The sequence below is a fragment of the Eublepharis macularius genome, chromosome 4, assembly GCF_028583425.1.
Source record: "Eublepharis macularius isolate TG4126 chromosome 4, MPM_Emac_v1.0, whole genome shotgun sequence".
NCBI lineage: Eukaryota > Metazoa > Chordata > Lepidosauria > Squamata > Eublepharidae > Eublepharis > Eublepharis macularius.
In genome coordinates this window covers 46,598,443-46,623,000 of record NC_072793.1, presented here as the reverse complement: position 1 = coordinate 46,623,000, position 24,558 = coordinate 46,598,443, and the positions used below count along the sequence as shown (strand labels likewise).

General features: G+C 44.6%; 1 protein-coding gene across 2 annotated transcripts in view; it reads right to left on the bottom strand.

Annotated features, from left to right (window-relative positions):
- Positions 1-492: 492 nt before the first annotated feature.
- Positions 493-24,558, bottom strand: part of LOC129327117 (neurogenic locus notch homolog protein 2-like) — an 81,068-nt gene continuing 57,002 nt past the window's right edge. The window contains exons 28-34 of one of the 2 annotated variants that reach the window (XM_054975557.1): positions 22,533-22,749; positions 22,022-22,106; positions 21,630-21,792; positions 21,095-21,399; positions 20,640-20,787; positions 19,603-19,700; positions 16,772-19,370 (exon numbers count right to left, since the gene is read on the bottom strand). In XM_054975557.1, the coding sequence (XP_054831532.1) occupies positions 18,126-19,370; positions 19,603-19,700; positions 20,640-20,787; positions 21,095-21,399; positions 21,630-21,792; positions 22,022-22,106; positions 22,533-22,749 (2,261 nt within the window). In that variant the 3' untranslated portion in view covers positions 16,772-18,125. Of the gene's footprint in view, positions 829-16,771; positions 19,371-19,602; positions 19,701-20,639; positions 20,788-21,094; positions 21,400-21,629; positions 21,793-22,021; positions 22,107-22,532; positions 22,750-24,558 lie in introns of those variants that run through there. The other variant, XM_054975558.1, reaches the window with a different exon arrangement.

Sequence of the window (24,558 nt, the reverse complement as noted above, 5' to 3'; positions counted from 1 at the left end):
CAGGGGGTGTGGCATATGCAAATCAGTTATGCTAATACACTTCTGGTGCTGTCAAGGGGCATGGCATATGCTAATGAGTTCCTCCAGCTCTTTTTCTACAAAATGACCCCTTGATATCATTGTAATAGGTCTATCATTGTAATAGAAACAGAGCTGGAAGGGATCCCAAGGGTCATCTAGTTCAACCCCCTGCACAATGCAGGAAATTCAGTTACTGCCCCACCCATCCCCAGTGACCCCTGCTCTATGCCCAGAGGAAGGCAAAACCCCTCCAGGATCCCTGGACCAGTCTGGCCTGGAGAAAAATTCCTTCCTAACCCCAAAGTGGTGATTGGCATTACCTTGGGCATATAAGAAATGGCCACGAGAGCCAAGCACTGGCTCATCCCTTCATGCCCTCCCATTCACAATCTGCCTAAATTCATACTGGGTCATAGAATCAGCATTGCTGTCAGATGACCATCTAGCCTCTTCTTTAAAACCTCCAGAGGACGAGAGCCTACCACCTCAGGAGAAAGCCTGTTCCACCGAGGACCCACTCTAACTGACAGGAAGTTCTTCCTAATGCTTAGCCAAAAACTTTTTTGATTTAATTTGAACCCATTGGTTCTCATCCTACCTTCTGGGGCAACAGAAAACAACAACACTCCATCCTCTATGTGACACCCCTTCAAATACTTGAAAATGGCTATCATACCACCTCTCAGTCATCTTCTATCAGCTCTTTCAACCTTTCTTCATAGGACTTGGTCTCCAGATCCCTCACCATCTTTGTTGCCCTTCTTTGAACGAGCTCCAGCTGTTCACATCCTTCTTGAACTGTGGTGCCTAAAAGTGAACACAGTACTCCAAGTGAGGTCTTACCTTCATGGCTGGTTGTATCATTTAAGCAAGCAAAAAATAAGGAAGATTTTGATCACAGGAAGTTTGGCTGTCCTGGGAAGTCCTGGGCTTAGAGCAGGCTGTCTACTGTAGGTAGTAAAGAAAGCAGGCCTGAGAGAAATTGGTTGTTGCTAAGAAGCAGTGAGGCAGCGTTTGTGATGTTTAGATAAGGAGCAATTGGAGCTCATTCATACCAGCTTGGGAGGACAGGCCAAGATGCACAATTGACTTGCCTGATATTTTAGTTAGAAAACATGTAGTTAACCTGAGAAAACACACACCTGTGTATTATCAAATTTATATGCAATTTCTTAAAGTGAAAAGAATAGAAATGTTGCTCTAATGTACATATGTCAGGAGCAGCAGTTAAATAAAAATAGCCGCATACAGAAAAGAAAATGGGGAAGTTCACTCACAAATGATCAAATCCAGACTGTATTTGGATTACTCTGTCAGCCACAACTCTTGAAGTCAAATTTTCCACAAAAACTAAAATGTCGTTATGGCTTCCACTAGTTCAGTGAATAAGAAGGCACCAGAATTCTGTTTGTGCTTCTTCCCACCTCCAATGCTTTCCCTACAATTCAACACATCTGTCAGCCATCATAAGACAGACTATGTTGTACCACTTTCATGGAAGTCTTCCTCTGCCTGCTACAAGTGTACGTAGTTAATATAAATGTGCACAAAATACCGCAAAGTTATATATCTCTGGAAATAGCTGCCTCTTTGTAGGGTTATAGGATAGCAAACAGATGTGCTTAGTGTAGCTGATTAGATGCAATGGCAGTAAGAGGGGGGTGGGTAAGAGAGAATCCTTGGCTGTGCTATTTACAAGAAACATGGAAACTATTGTACAAAGAGGAACGGAGAGTCAAAGGTGTTTTCTTTATTTTTTATTTTGGGACTTTTTGCATTGCTCTCTCTCCTCCAACTTACAGTCAAAACAACAACTTTTTGAGGTTAGGTTTGGCTGAGAGATTAAGACAGGCCCAGAGTCTCCTGATGAACTTCCATGGCAGAGCAGGGGTTCAAACCTGATCATCCCCGGTCCTAGTCCAACACTCTAACCACCACACTACACCTACTCACATGGGGACAGGGCTGTGTGATTTTCCCATTGCTGCTGCAGCTATTGATACAGGACAGCAGCAATGAGGCTTCCACATTTTCCCTGCTTCAGGCTCCCAGCAGCAGCTATTTCCCTATACCAGTAGGGCTTTTCCCCCAGTTTGTTTAATCAACAGTTTACTATAATTATATTGATATACAAATCTGTATACCAGGTTCTTTGAATTCCCAGCTTTCATTTTTTTAAAAAAAGTAAGTCTCTATCCTCTATCATTGCAGATATATGCCTTTCCTCTTATATCTCCACGACAAAAAGGGCTAGAGATTTACTTTTTCAAAATGAACTGGGAATTCCAATTATCTGATATACTTATTGTTATAAAGATAATGAATAGTCAATTTTCAAAAAGCCCCCTGGGAGAGGAGGAGGAGGGAAAATGGTTGCCATGTGGGCAGGAGTGAGAAAATCTGCATTTCTCACTCACACAGCAGCCAACCAGATTTTTCTGCAGTCTTTCCCAAAACTTCACAATAAAGCAGGATTGAGAAAAGCTGGGGAGACCCTGGGAGCCGGAGGGGTGCACAAATTCACCACAATGCTGTAGGTAAGTGGGTATAAGCCACTTCTCAACAGCATCAAACTCAGGGAAAATGTAGAAATGGCCATAGTCTCTTTCTTCCCCCTCCCCATCTGGTGCCTGCATGAACTATGGTAAAGTGGAGCTGCTACAGATCCCTGAAAATATGTTCACAATGCTGTTTTTGAATAGCTTGAAAGAAAGTTTTCTTACAAATTGTATGTGTCTTTGGCTCTACTTGGTATTCCTATCTTTGCAAATCAGTATATGAAGGTATCCACCTAAGTAATCTTACATTTTAATATTTTAAGCTGTTTGCCACCTTTAAAGAAAACCTATATAAAATGTTTTATAGGTGGTATGTGACATCAGAAAAATTAGCAAAGATGTATCCTGAAGTACCCAATAAGTGCTGGAAGAGTAAAGAGAAAATGGGCACCTTTTTCCATATATGGTAGCTATGTAAAAAAGCAAATAAATACTGGAAAGGGATACATGAATTGTTGCAAGAGGTGCTAGAAACAAATATACCCTTTAAACCGGAAATGCTCCTACTAAATATAATACCGGAGGAGTTAAATAGGGAAAACAGATATTTGATAATCCATATAATAACAGCAGCAAGAATAGTATACCGGGCTGGAACTAGGGTTGCCAGCGCCCAGGGCAACCCTTGTCCAAGACCCTCGCACGCGTGTGCAGAGCACTTGCGCTCCCGGTGCTGCGTGATGACATTTCGGTGACGTCATCATGCAGGGCAGAGTGGTGGAGGCAGCGTGCGGGGCTGGGAAGCCACCCGTGCCTTTCGCCTCCCCACAGGCAAATGGCACAGGAGGCCTCACAGCCCCCTGTACTGCCTTTCGCCTGCCCTGCAGGACAGGGGGCGGCCGGCTTGCCTCGCACCCCCTGTCCTACAGGGCAGGCAAAAGGCAGCACAGGCGTCCGCGCTGCCTTTTGCCTGCCCTGCAGGACAGGGGTGAATGGCACGGGCAGCTGCAGTGCCTTCTGCCTGCCCTGCAGGACAGGGGGCGCATGGCAAGCCGGCTGCCCCCTATCCTGCGAGGCAGGCGAAAGGCAGCGTGGGGGGCTGCGAGGCTGCCTGTGCTGCTGTCCGCTCACTCCCAGCAGCTGCAAGGCTGCCCGCACGCTCCGGGGGGGGGCTGTGAGGCTGCCCGCGCTGCTGCCTGCGCGCTCCTGGCAGCTGCTCCCAGCGCCCCCTCCCTGGCAGCGTTGGGGGAAGACTACCCCCTGCCCCTCCCCTCGATCCAGCCCTGATAGTATATGCCAGATACTGGAAAAACACAGATATACCAACTAAAGAAGAATTGATAGAGAAAATCTTAGAGATGGCAGAAATGGACACACTGACAGAATTAATAAAAGAAAAAAACAGACTTGATGGGAAACAAAAATGGACCCCGTTTTATTGATGGGTTAAACAGAAGCATAAAATAGAGACACAACTATATGTTAGCAAAGCACAATCAAATGAATAAGGAGAGTAAAGAAGTATTAGAATTTTAAAAAGCAGACTTATAGTGATAATAGCTTAGTGGAAAATAATATAATTATGATGGAACTTGTAGAGATGAAATGAAATGTATAATATATAACGTATCCAAAGAATGTAAGACGTTTGATCAACTTCATTATCAGAGCAAGATGGAACTAAAACAAATAAAAAATATATTAAAAATATATTTTAAGCTGTTCAGTTTGCTTTTGTACAACACACATTTATTTTAATACAAGTATTTCTGTTTGCAATGACAAACCACCGCGGCTTCTTACTTGTCATGAAAGTTTGTTGCTGTGGTCACCATAAGTTGGTTGTGACTTGATGGCATTTCTGTTTGCACCCATCTTTTCAAAAGATCCAGCCTCCATCACTTTCTAGAAGCCTGCTTCATGTTCAGATTACCTCAGGGAATTTAGAACTTTGAATAAGGCAGACGGGGGTGGGAGAGTGGGCCTTAATTTTTTTCCATATTACCTGCGTTAATTTTGTGGTTTCTCTGTTAGTTCTAAGCAGTTAGGTAATGAGAGTTAGGAAACATTAGCCCTTGTCAGTAAATTAAAATTGTCTACAGGCTTGGGTGAGTACTTTACTCTCACATACATATGTGTGGGAGGAGTATTAAAAGCTATCCAAACAATACCTCCCCCCACCCCCAAAAAACCAACCTATGCATGCTCCATCCAGGAAGGTGAACAATGTGGTTTACCTGGCTGTTCTAAAGCTGAGCTGTTCGTTCCTCCAGCTTTTACTTGGAAGTCTCTGCTCTGGATTTTCCAAAAGAGAAAAAGCTTCTACGTGGCTGCTGCGTGGCTTTCGGCAACAGGGTCCCAGATTTGTAACCCTTGACGATGAGTCTCGGGCAACACTCCAGGGTATCTTACCCCACACTTTGTGAACCTCCCCTTTACAGACACTTGTGGGTTTTTGTGTAAGCAAGGTCTCTGGGGAAATTGAGGGACTCTCCAAGTATCATTTTTGTGACAGTTTATGGTGCTGTGGATGACTTTTTTTTAATAAAACACAAGTAATTCAAAATATCAGTTTTCTAATAACTCTGCATTCCATTGCTGGACTAGTGTGAAGCCTGACTGGTCCTTTCAAAGGGAAAGAGCCATAGCCATGGGAGAGTAAACCCAGTGTACTGTAAGGAAGCAGGGGCTGAATGCAGAGCCTTTCCTGCTATTGGTACCAGGCTCTTGAAGGTATTTGGGCTTCCTTGCCCTATAATATTCCTGTTGTGACAGCAAAGTCTGGATTTGGCTGAGCAAAGAGTTCTTTCATTGCTCATTTGACAAACACGAAGCAGATATCCCGTTAAGTTGCAGGCAAATTCTGAAAATGATGAACACATAAAGGATGAACTGATGGGACACTGGAGCAGCTTACAAATAGTATTGAAATCAGGAACATCTGTGACAAGGGATAATAACACTGACTTTGTTCATCGCTCTGGGTGGGCACTAATCTTTCCAGAAGAGTGATATACAAATGACCTGTTGTTATTATTTTGTGGATTCACTGTATGATGATAACTACAACTATACAGGGGAAGGAGCCACTCACCTGCAGAATCCAGTCTGCCACATTTCCACATCTAATCATAAGTATAGGGTGGTTGTAAAGCTCATCTTGCCAGTTCACTGCATGACTAGTTAGTAACCTACAGCAAGTTGCAAAAACTAACACAGTAGATAGCCATTTATACCCGGTTACTACATAGCCTCTCTCTTGGAAAACAAAGCTATCACATAAGCCTGTTAAGGGGCATCCCTAAGCATCTTCATGGGAACTTCCGCTTGTCCTTACAAGCCTGCAATTGCAAGAGTTGCTTGCATTTATCCAGATGTAAAGTGCAATGTTCATATGCTTTATGCAAACACTCTGAGTGCTTAAATAGGGGGAGGGAGGCAAGGTAGAAGAGGGCTTCTGACAGAAGGCACTCTTACACTTGTAGAAAATAACAGGGGGTTGAAGATCAGTAGGATGCAATGGGGACTCTTAGGTCATGGCACTGGCTTTGCCTGAACCTCCAACCCAAACTCCTCCCTGCTGTAGTTGCTTCAAAGACAAAACCAGGTTGCCTTTCCCCTTCTTAACCACTTTCCACTGAAACACCATGGTGGGAGGGGGGGATTGGGCTCAAAGGAAGCTTTCCTTAGCCCAGCCTTCCTTCTACTTGCGGCAGGAGAGAAAGGGGGACAAACTGTTTGCCCCCTCCCCTTCCTTTGCCAGCTCCTTCTGGTTCCCAGTTGTATACTCTGACAGTTGCCTAGTCTTGAAGGAGGAACTGCACTCTTGCACAAGTTCCCTACTGCAGTGTTAATTGCTCATCTAATGAGGCCACTCATTTGTGCAGATTCTTTGCTTCTTAGAACTTGGGAATTGTCAGAGTGAGAGTGACAGCTTAAAACAATTGGAAACAGAGCCAAAATTGACTGACCCGGCTGAAAAATATTGCTCCCACCAACCCCCAACCCCCAACAGATGTGCCAATGGTCCAAACATAGATTCCACTGATCACCACTACTGCATCTTGATGAGTGCTGATTCTAACCCTTCCTTCCCAGAAGAGGTGCAGAGAAGCATCTAGGCGCACATTTGACCTATTTCCTGAGCTGGATGAGGTTGGTGGGCAGCTCTGTGCTTCTGTGCAACTCTTGAGTTTGTGTTTAGTAAGCTCAGTAGAGGTTTTGATGGAATGTTCCCTTAAAATAAGGATATCTGGCAAGACTACTGAGATCAGGATTCTTTTTACGCTATGACACATTTGCCAACATGCGCGGCTTAACCCCACCCCAGTATGCACACAGGCACATCCACTGTGAAGGCACCAGGGCCATACAGGCCTCAGCAGGCCCTGGCAGCCAGCATCTCTCCCACCCCGAAACACATGTTGGCACACCCTTGGCTTGTTTCCCAAAGTCTGTCTCCTAGGGGCTACTGCCTACTCCACCTCCCAACAGACAGGCTTGTCAGGTGTGCCACTGTTGTCCGACAAGATGCTCCAACAGAGTCATGGCCCGTCAGCTGCCTAGTGCAGTCCGGCATCCTCAGATGACCTGAAATACAAGCATCAAGAAACACTCGTTCCCTGGATTATGGCAACAGCATTGCTGTTTGGAGTATCATACTGTTACATTGGCATTATATGTCTACAAAGATGTCACAGATAATGTAGCATCTCCCCCTCCCATGTCCTATCCTAAATCCAGTTTTGCATGATCCTGTCCTGTGTTTCATGAAACTCTCGTAGGCATGCAATCTAATTTAATCAGACTGCAGGGGGCAGAGAAAGTTAATCCCCTGGCATGGGGTTCGCATTCCCCAAAGGCTCTGTACCAGCCATGTGATATACACACCCCCGTCTAAAAGGTAAGAGGATTAAATGGCCCAGACATGTCCAATTAAAGCTCTATGAGCAGAGATGGAAAAGGTCTCCCAGAAGGCTGTAACCTGGATTGTTCCTTACGGGACAAACAGGACTGTAAAACCTCAAAGCCCAATACTCAGATCTTGACAAAACAAAAAAAAACCCTCTCTTCAACCTATTTTTTCCGAGTACTGCAAAAACAGACAGCATAGTGCCAGAGCTCTCTCCTTGGTTGGCTGTATTGCAATCTGCAAGTTGGATGAAAAAATTCTCCTTTCAGGACACTGACTCTGATGTTAATAAAGCATTTTATACACGCATATCCTCATTTCTTCTCTCCCACCCCTCCTTTGTACATACATCATTAAACTTTATTATGCTAGTTTAAAGCTTTGTAAGTTGTGATCACCAGCTCTTGCTGAAACTGGCTGACTTGTACAAGTTGTGCGGACAGGTAGCCACCCTGGTAGATGAACTTAAAGAGTTTTTACATGTATGAGTTGCCAGATTTCAATTATCTTTCCACCCTCTTTTTGTGTGTGTGGTCGGGGTATGAAATGCTTGCACACATTTATCATGTGTGAACAACCAGCCCTCTAAACCTAATCTGAGAGGAATTTGAAGGTCACCATATCCCTGTGGAGACAAAAGCGATCCTCTGGGAAGGTTCTGCAGTCCAGTTATACAGACTTCTATGAGTTAGAGAGAAAGGAGTGAATGAAGGACCTCCACCCAAAGGCCTCTTTGCATCCTTGCAAATGACAGCGCTTACCACTCAAGAAGCCATTAAGCAGCTTGTATATTTTTTTACAGTAGAACAGGTCAAAAAGTACATTTGTGTACTCAGTGCTTGTTAATTTGTATCTTGCTAATGTTGTGTCCTGCTAATGCTGTGGTTTTATTTTTAGAAGAAAGTCCCAGTACTAAGTTCATGGCTGAAAGCAAGCTCCTTTATGCACCTCCTTTATATGTCTCTCACCCCAAAATGTTATCTGGTTGGATTTATTTATTTAAAACATGTATCTTCTTAATTTTATTATTCAGTCACACAACAGATACATATTACTGTACATTAACAAAATGAAACATACAAAGAAAAACCAAAAAAGCAAATACAAATGAAATTTAAATAAAATAATTAAAAAGCAAAAAGGAACTAAATTAAAAATATTGTTAATATACAAATGTGTTGCCTAGCAACTCCCAAAATGGCCGAGATCTCAGAACATAGTTTCAGCAGGTGTTCTTTCCTCAAAGCTATGGGCATTTTTTTCTATTATTTTGGGAAGTTTCAATCCCTCAACTTTTTTTTTAAGATTTCACATTTTTCTGCAAGCTTGGGGCATCCTTCAAGTTCGTAGAGAAATTTCCCATCTGACCCTGGCTCCATTTGTGGATTTTTTGATCCACACACTGTGGCCCAGTTTGGCATTAGATATATGATCGTTTGTTTTATAGTTTTACTGTGATATTTTTGTAGCTTTATCAACTGTGTACGCAATATTTATTAAATCACATCTTTCTATAAATTTCTAGGACTAAGTAGATGATGAAAAGTTGTTTAGACTGGCAAAAGATATAAATGGATTCCAAACAGCATAAAAGGATCTGCAGCAACTCAATTAAAACATTTCTAAACTCATCATTTCTCCAATCTAGTCTGAAATCAAGTTGAGTAACAACGTAAAATTTAAAAAATAGATCAAAAACTAATACTTAAAAAAATCTACCAGAAACAAACTTTCAGAAAACCTAGAAGCAGGGAGTCTTCTAGGGTTCAGTCTCAAAAAATGCTGTGTGGCCTTAGTTTTCTTACGTACCGAGCCTCAAAGGGTTCTGGGCCTAGAATTAGGCAGTTCCATTGCTCCTCAGAAAACAGAGGCAGGCTGATAAAAGTCTTGATACAGGGACTTGAAGCACTGCTGTTACAAACCAAGTAAACAGAGAGAAGTTTGCTTGTTGCAGTTTATGGAGCAGCAGGACCAAACCCAACAGGCCACAAAAAGGTTCTGTAACCTAAGTTCTGGAGGATTTATACTGCCTGGTTGGGGATTTCGACCATGGATAATCACTCTCCCTGTAAAGAACTGCGAAGACCAGTTTACACAAGAGAGCCAGTGGGGGAAAACACTTTGAACTGCTGCACCCAACAATGGTTACTCATAGGGGAACAGTGTGTGTGCAATAGAGTTTCCAGCACAAGACTGGCAGCTGGTATGAGAGTAACCTATATTGCTGATGATGTACTGACACTCTAGCATTGACTAAACTCTGTGCTTTAACCATTTTGAATTTTGACAGAATGCTACAGCATTGCTGGCAACACAATAACAGCACTTCCAGGACACTGAGGATTGGGCTCCCTACCCCACCCACATTTTCCTCCTGCTGCCCAGCAGAGTAGTGGTAGAAATGACAAGCCGGGGGCAGGATGTCTCCTACCTGAAGCAGGAGCCTTATTGTGTGATTTGGGTTACTCTCACCCTGTAATCACAAATTTTTTTTCACTGTGGATAGTGTCTAGCTTATGAGATATAGCATATGAGATACAATCACTTTCCCAAGGCCAGTTCCAAATGTCACCAAATTAATCTGTGTTCATGGCAGCAAAATGAGTGTTTCACAATAACCAAACTTGAAACACTATATTAGAAAACTAACATAGGTACCTTCCTATGATGAAGTCAAAACTCTGTGGTTTTCTCATTGTGCTGTTCCTGTCAATTCAGAGCAGAACCACAAGTGACAAAAGGCACAGGTTGGACACTTGTCAGCTTCCCTCAAGTTTTGATGGGAAATGTAGGCATCCTAGTCTTGCAGCTTGGCTCTCTGACTGCTGTCCAATGGACTTTTCAACTGTCACTTGTCCAACATTCCGCCAAGCTGCCTACATTTCCCATCAAAACTTGAGGGAAGCTGACAAGTGTCCAATCTGTGCCTTTTGTCACTTGTGGTTCTGCTCTCAGTCAGGCAGCAATGGACCTTCCGCATTGCAGGTTTTCTTGTATCCCCCACCCCCGCTCTAGTCCTCTGTGGTGTCCATTCCCCCCTACACCACCATAGTTGTTTGTTTTTAAATCAGTAATTGATATAGCCCTATAACGATCTATCTCTGAGGTCTTCTGAATTCCCAGCTTTTTAAAAACTATGTCTCTAACCATTTCATTCCAAAGATTTCTCCACACTGAAAAGGAGTCTTTTTTTAATGAAAGCTGAGAATTCAGAGGTTGAGATACAGAATGTAACACTAAAATCAGTAACTGATAAATTGTTATAAAAACCCTGAAAACCCTCTAGTGACATAGGGAGGAAATGGATACCACAGGGGACTAGGGCAGGGGAAATAGCACCAATATTATTGGGACCCGGAAAGATCAAGACGTTTTCATCCATACAGCAGCCATCTTGGGTTTGCTGCAATCTTTCCTAAATTATCATAGTAGAGCAGGTTTTAGGGAAGATTTCAGGAAAGCTGGAAGGAGCATGAGAGTACCACAATGTTTTGTGGAAGGGGGCAGCGGGGGCAGTGAGGAAGAAGCCTTAAATTGTAAAGGAAAACATCATTATTAATTATTAAAATGGTTGATATGTGGGAGTTACTTTTCTACACTAGTAGATATGCCTATGAGGAGGTAAATAGTCTCCTGAGAAATCTCATTATTTGTGCCATCCTATTGACAACTATAACACTTTACTTCAGTTCTTCCTTGGATCAGTTTTCCTTTGCAGAGATACATTTTTACCTCAGTATGTTAGATTGGCTGGGCTAAGAAGGTATCCCAATGGCAAAAATGAGCAGATTTCTAGATATATTTTTTTAAAATATACTTTTCTGTTTACAGGAAAATTGGTTACTAAAGTGCAGGTGACAATGTCCTAAAAGGACACAGTTGTTGAACCCCTTCTCTAAGCAAAAAACAAAAAAACTTGCAACCAGGCTGGAATTTCCCCCCAGCTTATTTCCAGAGAGATTTTTAATATTTTCCCTAGCTCCTGCACAACCTTTCTGTCAGGGAGGCTATTTTACATTTGGTACGTTTCCCTGTTCCATTTCTTTGCTGTAGCTTGCTTTCTGAGAGTGATTACATTCACAGGAGTAGCCATGATTGTGTGTGTGTTATGTGCTGTCAAGTCGCCCCCAACCTATGGCAACCCTATGAATGAAAGATCTCCAAAACGTCCTATCATTAACACACTTGCTCAGATCTTGCCAACTGGAGGAGGTTGTTTCTTTTATTGAGTCAAGCCATCTCATTTTGCGTCTTCCTCTTTTCCTACGGCCTTCTACTTTTCCTAGCATTATTGACTTTTCCAGAGAATCTTGTCTTCTCGTGTTTTTACAATCTAAATATTGTAGTAGTCCAAAGACTAACCAGTTTATTGTGACATAATCTTGTGAAGGCCAGAGCCAACTTGATCATACACAAATGCACTCACCTAAGAGGTAGGTTTATATACTCTGTATTTCTCCTGTTGTTCAGCATTAAGGCCCCTAACTCTCTGAAATCAGGATTTATTTACCTACATGGCTGGTTCAAAAACAGACATGAAACAGATCACAGAACTCTGTCAATCTTAAAAGGCAAATTGTGTGCCCGTGCATCTACAGTCTGGACATGGGCCACACAGGAAGGGAAGAGGGGGATCTAACCCTTCATTTCTAGCTTGATTTCACTAATAGAAACCAAAGTTTTCTGTTTTGTGATTGCCATTTTAAAGAGATTAGCTTTAAAAAGGCACATCATCACCCCCTTTGAAACCACTGAAAATGGTGTAGGGAGCCGTTTAGATTTGTGAAACTGAGCAGAGGTTGAAGGGATAAATCCCTTCTTATCTGCTTGTGCAGCCTTGCTGCAAATCGTGGCCATGTGTGCCGTTCCATTTTTGCAGACTGATGGTTATCTGACCTGTGCAATGTCTGTTTTGGTCCTTATGACAGCCCCTTCATGCATCTCCAAAAGTAAATTCTGTCCCACAAAACTGTATACCACAATAAATGGTACAATACAATATTTTGTATTGTATTGTATTTATGTATTGTATTACTTAAGAAAGTAATAGAAGAGTCAGTAGTTTAGAACAATTGGTGGTGGAAATTTTATTATCTCTGCTGCCACACAGTGGTAAGCAGTGCTGTCAGCAGCAGGGGGGAAATTAACAAAGGAGGAACTAAAAAGACCAGGGAATGGTTGACGGAAGTAGATTAATAGCAGGCCTAAAGGAAAAGCAGAATTTTGCACTTTTCTTGAAGCATGATTATTCTTTAACCACAAAGAGCATTTTTAAAATGGACAAGGTATATTAAAGTAACTTCATGGACATTTCTTAGTATAGCCTTTCCCAGATGGTGCCGTATACCACAGAGGAACAACCCACTATATTCTTGCATTCATAACTGATGCAGACAATAAAAGAACTGTGTTCTTTGGGTGGAGATTGTCTACAAAAGGTTTTACAAAAGGCCACTAGTAGCCATGATGTCAAGGAGGAGCAGCCTAAATATAGGTTTAGAAAATCTCTTACCATCTTATTTGGGTATATTATCCCACTTCTTTCCAAGGTACCTTTTTTCCTTGAAACAACAGGTGTGGGCCATTAATAGGAAATGGACCCATCCTTGCATCCACTGCCAATCTTCAGGGTCAGGTGGCATAGTTCATTCTTCAGAACTGTCCAGAGGATTGGCTTGCAATGTCCCCAGGTGAGGACTGCAGATCTTGGCCTTGGCATCCTATCCAGGACCTCCGGAACCCCCTCCTCCACTACTCCTGAGTTGGAAATGCTTAAATGGCATAAATTGCAACAACAAAAAGGGTCTGTATTCAAATAGTGGTCATGCTACCTCCCACATCTAGAGTCATGGGGGGGGGCATCCTTGATGCAAGTTGTACATTGCAAAACCTTTTCAACATTACTAATAAAAAGTTGGGAGCTAGAGACAACTGTATAATGCCAGCTAGAGTGCATTGTACTTACAAAGCAGGGTTTGACATCGTGGAGACCCTGTGCTACCCAATCAGGCTGCAAAGACTAGCAGCCTGTAGCTCATGAATAGCTGTTGCTCTATACAAAGTATCTACTTTATTCCTCAGAGGTTACCTAGAGATGTCCCTCACCCATCCAAACACATTCCACATTCAAATCAACCACTGGATGGTATAATCAGCAACGAGGATACAAAACGGCTCCTCATTCTGCAGCAAGCTGTGAGAGTTGAAAGCTGCCATGTTTTTAATATATGCACATGCAAATCATATACAGGAGAATTTCCGTATCCTGCTATGACTTAAGTATCTGAAAGAAAACAGTAGAATAGTAGAATTCTTAAGATGAAGCTGTTCTGATGGTCCCTCCTTTAAAGCCTCAAGGGACTGAGCTAAGCCCCACTATCAGCAAGCAGACCACTGGAACAACAGATTGGAAGGTGTCCCTTGTGTTTACTCTCTTGCTGCCTCGCAATTTCAAATGCCACACAAAGTCTCCAGAGTGAGACTCAATGACCTTATTTCCTTGTTGCCTTCTATGCAAACAGCAGTTGTGAGAATTATAGTGATAACATGAAGTACTTTGAACATTATAAAGCGCTATATTAATTTTATTATCGTTTCTCCTTTTTTCTAGTATCTTAAGCATGGGTGTGCACACGCGCAGGCGCAAACACACTCAGCCACATTCGTCCAGGTTAATTAGCTGTCATGCTGGGTAATTGATGTTTGAATGGTAGGTACGTAAAGGTAGTCCCCTGTGCAAGCACAGAGTTATTACTGACCTATGGGGGGACGTCATATCATGTCACTTTCTTGGCAGACTTTTTACGGGGTGGTTTGCCATTGCCTTCCTCAGTCATCTACACTTTACCCTCAAGAAACTGGGTACTCATTTTACTGACCTTGGAAGGATGGAAGGCTGAGTCAGTCTTGAGCTGCCTACGTGAACCTGGCTTCCGCCAGGATCAAACTCAGGTCATGAGCAGAACTTGGGCTGCAGTACTGCAGCTTACCACTTTGCGCCACGGGGCTCCATGTCTGAATGGTATTTGCTTATTAATCACTTCACTAAACTAACAACAACAACAAAGGCTTGTCATGGGAAAATTTTGCAGTTCTCTGCATTTGAAAAAATCAGACTGGCATCTTGATGGCAAATGGTCAGTAGGGCTAAAACTAATGCAAAAAATGAGGGAGGGGAAACCAGTAGCCAGATGGAAGGCAAGGTCAGCAAGGAGGAAGGGGCACAAGTCAGGAGACAGGCACGAAAAGGCCTAAGGATTTGACCAATTCAAACCTCTGCAACGCTAGACCTCTTGTTTAAGGCAGGTCTTTACTCGACAAGAGATTTTGCTGTTGTTAAAATACATTATTTTCCAATGTGGTATCAGGGCTATTCCAGTTCCTACGTCTTCATTTGGTAGGACCCCACAAGACTACCATATATTCACTTAACTCAGGTTTAAACTTGGCAAACGGCAAGTGCACACACGCTCCAATTTTGACCGTATTAGGATAGTTTCTCCAACAGCAACAAAAATCTACTGGTTTATATTAAATGAACCACCCATGGAACAATATTTTCTCTGCATTTCTCCCCCTCCCACCCCCACCCCCACCCCCAGCAGTCCCTTTTGACCCCAGGAAGATTATTCTGAAGTTACAGGACCCAGCAGGGCATCCACGGGAGTCAGGTAGCGTGCTATGAGGATGGGGGGAAGGGGAGGAATGTGGAAAGAATCCATACACTTTCTGTCTGGTATTTCATTGGATACAAGCCTCTGTTCATTTGAAAATGAAGTTTAGATTTCTGGTATCTTTCATTGGTTCAAGGATCCTGATAAAGAAACAGAAGTTTGTGAGGGATTCATAAGGTTACTTCCACACAAGCCATTTATTCTGGAATTGTCATCATTTGTTCACTCAACAGAGAATGTAGACAGCACTGCTGGCGATCTGCTGTATTCCAGCGTTTTCTTTATAGTCTTCCCGGTTTCATAAATGATTTGTGGCAGTTTTTTTTACATACACAATTGTAGGTTTGGATTATCCAATGAGGACAAAACACTACTCAGGTTTCTCAGAGTTAATGAACACATTAAAATTTTCCTCCTGCTTCCAGCTTAATTAATTCTCTCCAAGCATGGCATTCATTATTAATTATCGGTCCTGTTTGAGCGACAGTGCTTCTCCCTGATGGGGACCTAAAGCACCTTGCATCAGCCTCCTCTCCTCTATTTTATCCTCACAACAACCCTGTGAGGTAAGTTAGGCTGAGAGTAGCTTCCCTGGCACAGCAGGGATTTGAACCTGGGTTTTCCAGATCCTAGTCTGACACTCTAACCACTACATCACACTGGATCTCTGCTTTTCACCTTGCTGGGGGAAAAACATTATTTTTAAAAAAAGTATGGAATTATAATGAAAACACTTGCAATTGAATTGACTGATAAAAGTGAAAAGCCCGTTCTTAAAGCCCCTCCCTCCAAAACAAGAACTGATTCAGGGTGGTGCAGGCAGGCAAAGTACTTAATGAGGCTGTAATCAAAGCAGTAAAAGGAAAATTGCAGATAGAATGGAAGTTTCACTGAGAGAGTTACTTCTAAGAATGCATATAGTCCCATCTTCCTCATAGGAACAGATGCTGGATTTTTATCGGAAATACAGAACTAATATTGTGCCATTCTGTTTGCACTGAATGTGGAAAAAGATTAACTGGTGAAGGTCCCCAGTGTGAAAGCAGTGCAATCTTATGCAGTTACACTAGTTAAGCTAATGGACTTAAGCCTCAGTAACTCTACATAAGATTGGCACCGTCAGCACAACTTCAGTCTTTTGTAGGGGTAATAGTAATGTAACTTTTTCAATATTGCATCTGGCTTATAAAATCTTTAAAGCCCTGGAGTTCCTTAGAAGCGTATCAGAGGCCCCTCAATAAAAGTCTGGAGAAATGAAGGACAAAATCCCCGAAAACAAAGCTCGTCCACTACTGTCAACTTTCCACTCCAAAGTTCAGGTGCAGAGGATATATCTGGAACTGTGGCTGGTGTGTTCTGGGCTCATGTGGAACAGCAGCAAAGCTAGGAAGGCCTGGCCAGCACTGCACATGAACTGTGCATGTGTGCTTTCGTTCTCATGATGAGTCAAAGATGTGAAAAAGACCATCTGAAGGAAAGGATCTAAAGACCACCAACACAGATTGCACAGGCCTGTCCATCCATCTCAGCAATCCTCATTTGGTTCTTTTCTGAATTCCACTTGCATATAGTGGAATATTTGTTTACATTTTTCATATAACAGTCCCAGCCCCAATGTTTGAATAAATCGATAAAATAAAACAAATGACACATGGAGGAAGCAGAGGCCGTTTCCTTATTAGCTATGTTTATTATGCCGCGGCTCAAGCCGCTCTGTACACAAAGCACCCAGCTGCTTTAAAGCTACTTGGTATACACTGGATTTTTTTTAAAAAAAAAGTTTTAAAATGAGCTAGAAATGGTCCTTCTATGGCCGAGGGGTGACTGACACAGGGCCACTCCCCTACTATGCTACACAGCATGGGAAGGGAGGAGGGAGCAGCACTCCACACGGGACCAAGGTCCTGCGCCTAGCCGCTGCTCCCAACTGCAGTATTTACAGCCAGGAATAGCTGGAATGTACAGGGGATGGGGGGAGAGGCAGGGAGTGAGGAAAGTAGGTAGTTGACTGCTGGGCCAGAAGTCTTGGGCAGAACAACAGGAGAAATATTTTGCATTCTCTCAGTACCTTTCATGCCAAAACAAGACACTTGGTGTCGGTGGCTGCCCCCAAGAACCCATAGTACCACAGGGCAAGGAACTTGCCATACAGGAAACACAGCTAACCTAAGCTGAATGTAGATTCAGAACAGAGAGAATATAGGTAGGGGCCAGGCATGAAAACACACACACACACACACACACACACACACGCACACAAAGTGGCTCAGAATACCCTGGAGACTGGAAAATCCCCATGACCATGGCTAGCATTAGCTGAAGCAACTCCCCAAATGTAGGAGTTCAAGGGGACTTGGAGGAAGGGGAATGCTGAAGAATTTAAGATGAATAAATTAACCTGGAATGTGATGAAGTGCCAAGTGTGGAGGGGGGGGGGGGGCGAGGGGCACGTTTAGGGCTCAGCCCTCTGCATGGCAGTGCCAGTCTGGGCTAATGCTGCGTACCCAGTACACAAATACAATGAGCAGAATCCCACCCCAACATGGTGATGGGGAAGCAGGTGCTCGACCCAAGAGGCAGCCCCATGCAGAGGGAGGAGCAAGGGATGCAGTTCTCTCTCTGGTCCTCACTGCTCAAGACCCACCGAGAGAGGAGTGGCACAAGGCATGACATTGAATACATTGTAAAAAATAAAGCGTTTGGAGTAAATGCAAAGTTTATACAAAACTGATTTACTTTTATTTATTTATTTTTTTAAAAAACTCCCCAGAAACCTAGTTGCCAGGGCACTAGGGGACGGGGCAGAGAGCCGGCCTGGACTCTGTGGCAGTGAGGGAATGGGGAGGCCATGCCTTCCCCCTCCCAGAGCAGGCACGTTTTTTTAAAAAAATCTTTTTACACTTAAGTTTTTTCTTATAAAAACACAATTTGGGGAACAACAGATCCCCTGAGGCAGGCACAGGCCCCAATGGGGGCCACAGAGGGACACAGGCCCTGGGATCTGCTCCACCATCCAGCTTCTCATGCAAACACTTGCATCTTAGTGGATGTCTCAGCCGCAGGAAGCTGGGTGTGGCTGGGCCCCAGCACAGAAGGGCTGGGAGTAGATTCTGACCAATCAGATAAGGAGTGAGGAGAGGGGCTGCTCCACTGCTCTGGCGACTCTGGAGAGGGAGTCAGGTAGGGGTGCTCGCTAGGCGGGTGGAGGAAGTGCTTGGGTGTTGCATCTTGCCCCTGTGTGTAACTATGTTGAGAAGGTGGGGTTGGGTAATCCTCCACCCCTGCTGCTTTTAAGTACTGTGGGGGCCCTGCACGTGGTGCCCCCTGGCCCTGGCCCTCCTGGGGTGAGACAGGTTGGTTGGTACGCATGGTGGTTGATGGTGGGGGCATGGGTTGGGTTGGCTCCTTGGTTGGTGCAGGAGGCGGGTTGGGCAATCCCTGGGAGCTGTGCCCCATGGCCATATGGCTAGGCAAAATAAGGCCTGGTGGGAAAGCCTGCCCTGGCTGGTGCAAGTTGGGATGAGAGGCAGCAGGATGCACTACTCCAATGATTGGCTGGCACTGGGAAGTGGGCACACGGGCATGCCAGTCAAACGGCATTGCCACAGGGCTTACCATCCCCAGGCTGAGCCCCATGCGGCCAGGTGGCACCGAGAGGCGGTTCATGGAGAGAAGAGTGCCATCTCCTAGATCACTGAGGCGTGCCAAACTGACAGCAAAGGGTGCCTCCATCATGCCATGGACCATGGGAGTGGAGGGCACTGACAATGAGGCACTGGCCGTGTGGAAGACCCCGGGCGAGGCAGGATTGGGCACATATGGGGAGTCCAGTGAGTCAACAGGGGACAAGGTGACAGAGCTCTCCAGGAGAGTACCTTGGCACTCGAGGTTGAGCTTCTTGCCACGTGCCTTGGCCTCTTTGCTCTCTCGTGCCAGGCTGGCACTGCTGCCTGCTGCTGCATTCTTGGCACTAGGCCGTCGGCTCTTCTTGCCCTGGGGAGTGGGCTTGAGACTGGGTAAAAAGCTATTAGGAGGGCACATGAGAGGGGAGAGGGTGTGACCAGTAGGTAGTGCCCCCTGTGGGCTGCGCACAGTGTTGTAGTCATCCAACAGCCGGACAATGTCATGGTGCAGGCGCTCCTGAGCTACGTCACGTGGCAGCCGATCCATGTGGTCAGTGATCTCACGGTTGGCAAAGTGATCCAGCAGAATTTTGGCTGCCTCATAGCTGCCTTCACGAGCCGCCAGGAACAGTGGTGTTTCCTCCTATTGCAAAGACGACAGATTGATGGGCACATACCACAAGTGTTCTAGAGCAGGGGAAGTGACGGAGCTTGTACAGCTTGCCCTTCTTCCCCAAAACCTTACCATTAGGGCTAGCAGGAACACATTCACAACCATAGAAAGAACCCGTCCTAAGGGCAGGAACAAGCAGGGCTCTCCTAGCTACTGGGGGCACTCGAAGGTGGGAAGGGAATGAGTGCAATCAAGAACTTACTTTGCTGTCCTGCATATCCTTGTTGGCCCCATTCTTCAACAGTGCAATTGTGGCCTCTACATTGTTGACTGCTGCCGCCCAGTGCAGGGCTGATTTACCTGAGATAGAAAGAACATGGTAACTAGTTCCTTGCTGATGATTCTCAAACCCCACCAGAAGCCTTCAACTCTCCTAACACTCCTCACTCTTAAATTACTACCTCCCTCCCTTTTTTCATGCCAAATAGTCTCCTTCCATGCCTCCCATCAACATCAGATCTTCTCCAGACTAGAATCACCTTCCCAACAAATCAACTGTCCTACCATTGAGAGACATATCCAAGCAAACCTCAAGCAGTTACCAAGTTCCCAGCAGCAGCAAGGGGACCAGGCCCAAAGGATCCTGCACATTACGGCTTCCTAGTATGAGCCTCCTAGCCTAGAAGCCTATCCAATTAACTGAACATGAAATACCAAGTCATTATGTAACAAAAAAAAAATTCCATGTTGCCCTCCTGCCTCCTGTGGGGATGTACATAGGGCCGGTCAACCACAGCGGCTGTGGCCAAGCAGGACCCTCACTATCGCCCAAATACGCCAAAGCAAGAAGCAGATAATGGTCAAGTAAATTCCTGCTGTGGACTAGGGAGCTACGATTGGATCTAGATTGTTTTCTGCTACCTGAATTTCCCACTAATTCTCTCTTCTGGCTGCAGGCCTCCAATCTGCCTATCATGCTGTTCCTGAGAGTCCCCTGACCCCCAGGAGCAGCATTTCAAGGACATAAATGGGCTACAGCAGGAAGGGGGAGTAGGAGCCGTGTTCTGCTAACAGAAGAAGTGCCTTGCATGAGTGGAGATTCTGGTCGAGCTCTAATTGCTAGGAAATAAGTTTGGGTGCATGAAAGTATGGCATCACTGGGACAGAAGCCTGTTGTAGCAAATGTAGTTCAGAGGAGGTCTCCTGAAAGCTTATAGTAGAAGATGTTAATATAGAACAGCCAAGCAAAGGGCTGTGTCTGATTGCTATCCAGGCTCTGGAATAAGCCATTTTACATACCCAACTCATCCACAGCGTTGACATCAGCGTGGCAGGCAATCAACTCCTCCACCATGCCTTCTACAGCCAGTCTGGCTGCCAGGATCAGTGCAGTTGAACCATCCCCCATCCGGGCATCCAAGTCTGTAGATCGATTCCGAATCAAGATCTGGCAACAACAGTGAGGCATTAGATAGGAGAGGTGCTAAAATATCCCCTCAAGGGGATGCAACCATGCACACACACGCTGAGTGCTATTAGCCCCACTACAATTCAGATCTCCTCAGCTGCTCTCGCAGTAAGAAGTACAGCCTCTCATTTTCTGTGGGGCCCACAGAAAAAAAACCGATGGGTGACACAGAAAACAACTCCAAGGTGTTAGCAAGACAGGCAAAGTAATGAGAGAGAGATAAATCCCAGACTTAAGCCCCCTCTGATCCAGAGTGTGGAAAGGATATAGTGCAAGGATGGCTCACCTGGAAAACTCCCTGGGCATCAGCAGTCACAGCGGCATGCAGCGGTGTACGCCCAGTGTTGTCCTGCGCATTGGTATCGGCACCAGCATCAAGCAAACGCTTGGCAGCATCTGCCCGTGCATATCTGGCAGCCAAATGTAGTGCAGTCTCGCCTGTGCGATCAGTCTGAGCACTCAGGTTAGCCCCCTGGCAAATTAGGTCGGAGATTATATTGGCAGAGGAGTCATCTGCTTCTTCTTCTTCAGCCAGGTCACTCTCCATGCCGCCACCACAAAAGGAGGCCAACATAAGAGGGGTGAAACCATCTGAAAAAGGAGATCTCAATAAGGGGATGTGGGGAAAAGGAGACCCACACTCTTCTTCCTACAATATTATATATCTAGTCTGGAGCAATTCATGCTGGACTTCTTGCACAAGCAAGGAAGTCAAGCCTATTATATATCCTCTACAAAGACTACATTCCTCAGCGCTTCACACCAATTGCAGTGCAAACTGTACCTTGTGGTCTCATGCTACACCTGCTGTTCCCAATTACCTGGCCCGCGAACATTGACATCCATGCAATCTGTATCGAACTCGCCCTGGGGCGGTGTTAGGGCCATAGAAGGTGGCATGCGGATGTCTGCTGCTACTAAGTGGTGCTGTGTCCACTGACGGCAGTCCACTGGGTCTTCACAATCCATGGCTGGTTCTTCCACCTGGCAGGAAAGAACACAGGTATCCATTTGCCATGGAAAGGCTTCTATTCACCTGCTGCATCAAACTACTTGTGCCGTCCTCAAATAAGCCTGGTCCAAGGCAGCACGCTGAAAGGAACAGTAAAAATGCTAGTGCATGGACGAGAACAGGAAAAGAGAAGCGGGCCAGCTCCAAAGATGAACTGGAATCCCTTTGTGATTCATATTTTCAGTCCAAAATAGGCAATACCTTCAGTCGCTTGACCTCAGGGCATTCTGCTTCTAGCCAGTCTTCTGAGTTATCCCCTATTAGGTTCTCCTCTTTGCCAATATTCCTGAAGGGGAAAGAGGATACCGAATGAACCCGAGCAGTTCAGGACATACACTGGGGAATTTTGGTCTACACCTCCTTCCAAGATTCCACCCATGGATTGGAGGGGAACAGTTCTCGCACCACTACAATAAAAGAAAGCTGTGGCTATCTGTTCTTTGAACACTGGATGCCATCTTATACCAAGCCACACCACCGGTCCACCAAGGTCAGTACTGCCTACTCTGGCAACAGCACTCCAGAGCCTCAGGCAGAGCTCTTTCCCATCACCTACTACCTCATTTTAACTTGAGCTGCCAGGGTCTGGAACTGGGACCTTCTGCAGGCAAAGCAGATATTCTACCACAGCCCCTCCCCAAAGCCCATGCAAACCACCCGAGTGACCATGGAGAGATTTTGGGCAGCACCTCAGTATATAAGAGCTCCTTACTTCATGCCCAAGGCATCCTGGCCCACAGGTTCACGCCGGTTCTTGTTGCTACTCTCTTTCTTCAGGCCGAAACCCTCAGGAAACCAAAGGGTGCTGTGCTCTCTTTTGCGCCGTGCCACCAACACACCCAGCACAAGGATCACCAGGAGGATGAGAGCTGCTACCACCAACAATGGCACTAGCTTGACAGAATCATCCTCGACTGGCAGCCTTTCACCTGCAGCAATAATTTCACCAAATTAAAAGAATGTCAACCGCTTGCTATAACTTCCACTGGGTATCCCATTTTCAACTCAGGGCAGAAGGATCCAACACTAGACTCACCGTGAGGGTTTCTTCTCACCTGCGGATTGGAAGGTATCTTTGAATGGGCTATGTCTCCTACCTACTCTATATACAGGGTTAATGCCAACTTAATTGCAAAGATTTCCACATTCAGCTGGAGGCAGACCCCCAGTTCATGGCTTGTTAAATTGTTGAGGTATATACACTGAAGAAAAAAAACCCTCAGTGCGATAGTAGACATGACACTGGAAGAAGCCAACACCGTTATAGAAAGCAAGAAGTGTTAAGTGAAAGGCATGTAAAGAAGTCTGTAAATAACCCCTCATCTGAACACCTGATAGTCTGACAGTTGAAAAGCAGGAGGGAAAGGTTACCTCCCAATCCACTAATGAGAAGAAACACTCACAATGAGATCAATGTTTTGTTCTCCATTAGCAGAAGGTATCCTTGAACGGGATGTTGAAAAACTGTTTCTTCCCAGGTAGGGGCCATCAAAGGACTACGGGGTGAAATTGGTTGGAGTACGTATCTGCCAAAGGCAGGTTTACTAGAAACACAAAAATCTGACATGTAATGCCTCATGAAAGCTGAAGTAGATGCCCAGGTAGCTGTCTACATATCTCCCCCAGAGGTGCATTTATGAAAAGGGTAGCTGAAGCAGCGGCTTCCATACCAGAATGTGAGATAATTCTTAAAGGAGACAAAATGGTAAGTTTTGAGAAAAATTCCTGTCATGGCAGTAGGATTGTAGGAGACAAAATGAGTGTTCTTCTGAAAGCAACTGTACACCCTAAGTTAATTTTGAAGGCCTGTTGACTGGAATTTGAACAACTTCTGCTTTTGAAGTGTGGGAATATATCTTGGTTTCTGTGGAACCAAGACTTTACTTTTTGGGATGGAAGTTGGATCGGTTCCTAGATTGAGTCCTTTAAGAAGACACAAAGCTCTTTCCTTGCTGAGAGAGCATCCAGCTTTGATGTCCTCTTAGGTATAGTGAGGTGGATCCTACCCCGATCCTACCACTCCACTGAACAAAGTTCATTAAAATATTTATAACCCTACCTTTCCTTTTGGTACAAGTTTGAAACCTTCCTTCAATATAAGAAGCTTAACTCCAAATTAAGTGGTTCTTCAATTGGAGTAAGAACCACTTAATTTGGAAGAAGACTCCTTAGGCAGGAGAAAGGCTACATGGAACATGGTTGGCCCCACCCTATTGATAGCCATTAGGAATGCCACCTTGAGGGACAGTATTCCTTTTTTTTTTTTAATTAAAGGCTGTTTAACTTCAACTCCTACCTATGGACTCTGAGCAAGATTCAGAGACTAAATCCCCCTGATGTCCACTAGGGGCAAAGCTACTGGAACAAGTCTCCACAATATGGCGATTCATGGAACCTTAGGGAGGGGGGGGGGCTGGCACAATAAAAACAAGATGAGTGAAGTGTCTTCTGGAGCCCCTGCTGTGTGCAGTGGCTGGGGGAAGTGATGTGGGTTTTCTGGGAAAATCTGAACAGGAAAACTTTTCAACGTGCCCTAGTTTTTTGTTAGCTTTTTGTTGTTGTTTGCATTGTTTTCCGATTTTGTAATCTTAATTCTACTCCATTGTTTACTGAGGGTCTTTGCTACATAATTTTTTTTAAAAAAAAATTGTAAGCCTCCTTCAATTTCAGGAAGTAAATAAAATAAATCTGATCTAGCATGTTTATTCTGATTTATGTTTAACAAACAGAATTTAAAA